This window comes from Fringilla coelebs (genome assembly GCF_963513975.1).
Source record: "Fringilla coelebs genome assembly, chromosome: Z".
Lineage (NCBI taxonomy): Eukaryota > Metazoa > Chordata > Aves > Passeriformes > Fringillidae > Fringilla > Fringilla coelebs.
Genome location: NC_140031.1, coordinates 28,380,301 through 28,387,060, shown reverse-complemented (window position 1 = coordinate 28,387,060; position 6,760 = coordinate 28,380,301). Strand labels below are relative to the sequence as shown.

Sequence of the window (6,760 nt, the reverse complement as noted above, 5' to 3'; positions counted from 1 at the left end):
TCATGGTGAATAAGGCGGTGGTGACTGATCTGCAGCAATTTTGTCATAAGCTGGTGGAGCATCAGGTACCTATGGTAAGGAAAATGGGTGTGAAAGATCAAAAAAAAAAAATCCCAGTTGAATTACAAGATAAATGACAAGAAAATGACATTAAACACACAGCAAGCTATTTACCACCATATTAGATACAGTTCTATGACTTAAAGAAGCTGAGCTCATTCATTGTGTCTGTTTTTTAAGGTTATTTTTTGCTAGTATGTTTTCTGGTTTTGCATCACATTCACTTTATTGCTACTGTTCATCCAAAGAGAGAATTTTCGATGTTAAAAAGGCAGGAATAATTTTCTTATATATATGGGGTGGGTTTAGATTGATAATTCAGACAAATATTTAAGCTTTTCTTTAAGAGTCTTGATGCAGGCATATTGTCGTATTTCTATTGGTAAAAATTTGAGCAGCTTATTTTAAATTGTTTGAGATTAGCCTCTTCTCAATTCTAAAGCAATTTAAACACACCTATTTGTATATACTTAATTTGCCTTTTTGAAAATTGAAAGTTTAAATGTCATCATCTTTCTGTAATGATTAGAAGAGCTAACACATAGAAGTTTTATAATCTCTGATAATGCTTGTCATAGTATATCAGACACAATCCATTTGTTGTTTGTCTGAATGGCAGAAAATCAGTTAGGGAGATGTTTGGGGTTTTTCAGTATATTTCAGCATTGAGGTGTTCATCATTCTAATAGATTGCAAAATGATCATACAATTTAAGAATGAATATAAATTGAAGACAATAAGTATAAAGTAAGCATTCTAAATAGTAGATATAACATTTAAAAAAATTTTTTCACAGTACAAATTTTTCCAAATACTACTTTCTAAGCTGATATTGAAGCATTGAAGACTCAAAGTATGAGAGAATACACCATGGGAGAAATCAAGTGTTTAACAGTATTATCTCACCATGTCTTACTCAGTTTTAAGTGAGATCTTGAGTTGCAACTTACCACAGAATTAAAGTCTCTATAGTCCTGCAGAGCCATTTTGCAGTCCAGTATTTCTCGCTCACCTACCACATTCCGTATTGTGCTCACACTAGAGCTTTTGCTCTGTAACAGATCATAAAGAAATATGGGGAAGGTGAAAGGAAGAAGAGATTATGAAGTTGGAGCAAAATTTGACAGCGCATATACAATATGTATTAGAATCTGGAATTAGACACAATGCAAGTAAGAAAGATACCTCACCTACCACTTTTTGCTGTCTCTGCTGAGACATTTGCTCTCTCTCCTGTGTAATCCAATTACATTGCCAGAAAAATAAGTATCACGTTTTTCAGACTGATGCAGAAACTGACATTTTATGTAGCCAAATGCCTCCTATTTTTTATGCCAGCTATTTCTTTCCTTAATCCCGAACCTTTTTGTTTTCCATTTTTTCAGCATTACTTTTGTACACATTCTGTACCAGTTCTCCCCTAGCCAGAAATAGCCTAAGAGGAAATTGATTTTCAAAACCAGAAAGTAGAAATCTGTCATGAGAAGGAATTAAAAATCAGATTATGCTTTTTGCCAGGATATACAAAGCAGGCATTTGGTTTGATTTTTGAGGGGGTTTTTTGAGTATTACCTTCATTTTTTGCAACATTTCACTATGAAAGTTCAGCTTTTAGGTATTCTGCCAGTTGATATATGTATTGGATAGATAACTGGATAATTGGATAGAAAGAGAATGGGAATAAGTTACCAGAAACAGTAAGGAAATGGATTTGCTGACTTAGATGAGACCTTTGCTGGGTTTTTTAGTCCCAAATAGTTACTTGTATTTTCTTGAAAATATTAGCTTAACTAAATGATACTGTAAAACACGTATTTGCATAAAGTTTTTTCCTGGTTTCAGCTGGAGTAGAGTTCATTTTCTTTTAAACAGCTGGTACAGTGCTTTGTTTTAGATTCATTATGAGGCTAATGCTGATAACACAGTGATTATTTAGTTTTTGTGCAGTAGTCAAGGAGATTTCAGTGGTTCGTGCTCTGCCACAGGGAAGGTGCACGAGAAGCTGGGAGGGCTCATGGCTGGGACACTTGACCTGGACTAGCCGAAGGGACATTCCACACTGGAGAACATCACGCTCAGTATAAACATAAGGGATTTGACTGGGAGGAAAGGACACTGAACGTCTCTTCGTTTTGTGTAAATATAAATAGAATGCTTCCTACAAATAATTGTTTTTAGTGATTTTAGAAAATCTACAGATAAATTTTTTTACTGATGTGTTGTGAAAGTTGGGCAACTAGTTTCCTGTCCCTTAGCTTCTGATTCCTCTTACCCCTTTGTCTGACTTGCATGTTCTTCACAGCAGGTTGTGTTTGATATTGTGTGGTTTTGTCTGTGACATATGTCAGTATAAATACTGCCTGAGATAAGGATGTCCTTTCACATATTTGATGTTCTCTGCATTATTTTCATGCAAATCAAGGTAATATGTTGTCAAAATAATAGCGTGAGAGAAAATGAGCTGCCACACTTACCCGCAGACTTTTGTAGCCACTACGTCTTTTGTAATACCAGCAGCCAAAGGCAAGTAAAATTGCCAGCACCAAAATGAAAAGTCCAATACCCAGAGCTCTGTTGGGAAAGCAAAACAAGATAATTTGCACCTGGATGCGTCCTCCCAGGAGCAAGTATGGTTAGACCAAAAATTTGTGTCAGTGTCTTTTTATCAGAGGAAGACATGGAGCAGAATTTACCTCAGAAAATAGGTAAAGTATCAATAACTTCAGCTAGTTTCTGTAGATACAGCTGTTAGCTAATTTCTCTACCAAGCTCTTAAACATTTTAAAAATATATTTATTGGAAAATAATTATCTACCAGTGGCTACTGATTCCAAAACCATACCTGTCTGTAAGTCTTGCAAATCATAGCATTGTGATATTGCAAGTGAATGTGAAATAAATTAAATGCCACATCTGCAATGATGCAGCTCATGTTTATTTGCTAAATTTCTTTAGGCAGCAAGTATTTAAAATGTATCCTATTGCAACAACTTCTAATGAATGAGGGGGTTTTTTGATACATAAAACACACTGCAACCTTAAAACATGAGTAAGAAACTTTGAATTTTTCATTAACCCCTCCATAAAGATTTAGTTCTTTCGTGACATACTAGGCACACTGTTGGTGTCACTGGGTCATTTTAGGGAAAATATGCTTTGCAAACTGTGCTGTAAAATATCCTTCCCTCACTGCTCACTGGGGACTTGGCAGAAGCAGCACATTTCCACTTTACGTCAAAAAGCAAACTGACAAAGTAATTTCAAATTTCCTAGTCACAAAAAGCCTTCCTTTAGTGTTAATATCCTCCCTGTTGAGAAATATGGAATTCATTCCCCATTTTTTTTTTGTTCCTTTCCTGTTTAGGAACAGAAGAATATATAAAACGATTAAAGGGAAAAGAGTATGGGGAAAAATTGCTGTATCAATCAGGATAAACCCTTTCTAACATACTTATGCCTAGTTGCCTTGCAGTAATTTCCCCAGTCTTTTCCATTGGGACTGAGTAGAGGCGTAGGTGGCTTACAGAGAGTTTTTATATCTTTTTGTGGTCATTTTTACTGACTCCAAGTTTCATAAAGGAGTATTTCCTTATGGACTAAAAAGACTGAAAGGAGATGCAAGCAGATTTGTGTGGCAGAACAGGCTGCCTTTTTGTCTGAACTTCCTTTATGCTATATGAAACCTGAAGTCCCTTGGAGACAAAGGGATTTTCTTTTTCCCAATTATGTGGATCTTGTAAATTTCTCCTGCCCCTTGAAGACTGTGTGGCCTGCAGGCCTGTTTAACCCAAGAACAGAGCTCACAGCAGCCACTTTCTGATGCAGCCAAGGTTGTGAGATGGCTCCACTGGTTTTCCTACTCTCGCCAGCACAGTTGAAACTTGGAGAGACTACTTCTTCAGGCAGCTGGTGCCCTCTCTACATTTTTAGACTTCTTACTTGTCACATGTGTTGTTTTAGCTGTCCATTAGCCTGTATGCCCCTGTCCTGGTTTAGGGCAAATTTAGGAGAAAACCCAGAATGTATTTCTGGAGTTGGTACTTCTGACTGCACATATGCCTTCTAACTCCTTCTCTAACTACTCAGAGGCTAGTATGGAAAGTGGGTATGCAATTTCCTGCCATTCCAGTTAAAGCTGAAGTTGTGCTGCTAGGAATTTGGGCTCATATCTAGAATACTTCTGGTACTGGAAGGAGAGGGTCACTTTTGCATATCTAGAAAAACTACTTACAGATGAAGCCACTAGAATTCACAACAGTTAGAGGTGAGCATGCCTAGTTTCAAGTGCTGAAACATGACTAGCCAGCTTTTTTTTTTTTTTTTTTTTTTTAAGAACTGAATGGATGGACTATTAGAGAGCTTTCCCCTTTGTTTATTGTTTTTGCCAAGGCTGATGGAGGAGCAGCTATCTTGCAGTATGAGTGCAACAAGTCATTAAGTTTGGGGCCCAGTAAGCCAGTCCTAGCAGCACAATTCACATACAGATATCCCAAGCACACTGGAATTACTTGCCTTATATAATAAAACATCATCAGTTGGGTGGTGTCTCTAATAATCCCAGACCAAACATATTTTATTGTAATTCAAAGATAAAAAATATTTGGCAGAAACAATTTGGGAGTCACATTTGTATGGCACTGATCTTTTGCTCTTTTTTTTAACCATTTCTCTGGGGGTTTTCCACCATTCTTTAGGGTGAGACAGTGTCCCTTTGAGGTTCCTAAGAGAGGTCTGTTAATCTAGAGATATAGTATACAGATCAACTTGCAACAGCTTTAAAAGTAAATTCTAAATAAGCCTCAATAAACCTGGTAAAGGCTGGCAATTTGTGATCATATTAACTCCAGATTCTTGAATTCTGCAATTTTGATTTTTCTTATTATTGACAGCTCTCAAAGGTTGCACTATGACAAACATTAGAGAGACCTATAAGGTAGTTAAAAGGCACTCCATCTATATACAACAGTGAATTTTTTGGATACAATTTTCTCGTTTTCTTTCAGTACAAATTCTTCCACCGGCTTACGTGCTAACATAGGTTTCGATTTACGCTTACTCTTCCGTTGCAAAATAGACGTGTCCTTTCCCTCTGAAGTGGTTGCTATCCAGGTGGTTATATCTTCTGGGCATTTTGTGAGGTTGCTCCTGCTCAAACCTATAGGGTAGAAACACAGTGTGTCAGGGTTATAAATTTGTTACCATTGAAGGTTAATATTTTCAGCTTCTTTCTTTTAATGGGAGCATTTTAGAGAGGCAGGATATCTCTCAGGCAGGAGATCTGATATCTTCAGAATCAAGTAGATTCCTATACACACGCAACTGTCTCAATTTGGGATAAAGCTCAAAACCATAACTATAGTCTACATATTAGTATCATCACTGACATCAAGGTGTTTGCAACTGAGTGTAACAGAGTTTGCAGAATTTGATGTGATCTGTTTAGGTACCAAGTGATGGCAGATTTCTAAAGCAAAATCTGGAATATAGAAAAAAAGGCAATTTTCCTAGACAAGAAAAACTATTTAGAAGAAAAACTGATATCGATCTTAAAAATAGTTGTTTTTCTATTCTGTAATTCCCTGTAAACGCTCAGGGAATAGGTTTCCAGTCACTGGAGACTCTCAGAGATCTGTTGAATTTCAGATGGGAATACTGATTTATGTCTGTTGACAATCTAAACTCAGCTATGTAGGGAATTTATATTAAAATCTTTATTCCCAGTCTTAAGGTGGTAATCACAGCTGTCTGAACAGTTAAAAATCTATTCAATCAAATATAGTGAAGAAGAAATCCACATGTAATCATGTTTCTGTAAAGTGAAGAGCATGACAACAGATCCTACTTGATTGTATCCCACTAATCTATGAACCCTATACAGGTAAATTAGAAAATACAGTGAAGATAATTCTAGCCAAGGAAATAAAGTATATTGAGTTCACTTAGAGACAGTCAGGCCTCTTCTAAGCATAATTTTTAAACAAAGCTGAAAATTTTGTGTAAAACAAAAAAAAAATGTAAATCTTACCTCCTTCAGACCTGTATTCTGTCTGTTAACTGAAGGCATATGCAGCTTTCTTTTACTTAGTCTGTTTTTTTCTCCTTTGATCTGTCCTCTTATGACTATCACGAGTTTAAATTCCTTTCAGTACAGCTTCTGAATGCATTAATTAGCATGAAAGGGGCAAGGAGACAACTTCTCATTTTCTTCTGCATCCTTCCCTCTTAAAAAGCAGCAGAAAAATCTGTTATTTCTTGATTAATTACATGTGCTCTGAGAGACAGCCCAACACCTTTTTACCTGCCCAATAAGTACAAGCTCATAGAGTGGGCAGACTGTTTCTGGATTCAAACGTGTTTTGATCTAAGGCTGCTTACTTTGTTACAGAGGACTGGTACTTTCACATATATTTACTATAGCTTGTTTATGCACACTTTTTGCACCATTTTAACACTGTGCAAAATATTATATGTGGAACATAACTCATTACCCTGTGACAGAAGTGTCTTAGATTAAGGTAAGTACAGTTTAATTCTATGCTGAGAAGCAAATACTGCAACAAAAAGAGGGTACATCCCATGGGCTGCAGAACTAAAGAAGGCTGGCCTTTGCCAGTGTTAACACTGTAGTAATTCCATTTACAAGGCCAGGCGAGAAATGGCAGTCTGTGATTGATTCAGAGGTCTGGGTACTGTGATATAC

General features: G+C 36.5%; 1 protein-coding gene across 1 annotated transcript; it reads right to left on the bottom strand.

Moving 5' to 3' along the window:
* On the bottom strand, window positions 1-5,190 carry MLANA (melan-A; the record flags this gene model as incomplete). The annotated part of the gene is made up of 4 exons (XM_084225286.1): window positions 1-69; window positions 1,011-1,112; window positions 2,535-2,631; window positions 5,117-5,190. The coding sequence occupies 4 exons, from the start codon at window positions 5,188-5,190 to the stop codon at window positions 1-3; spliced, it is 342 nt and encodes a 113-aa protein (XP_084081412.1).
* Between the last annotated feature and the right edge of the window lie 1,570 nt (window positions 5,191-6,760).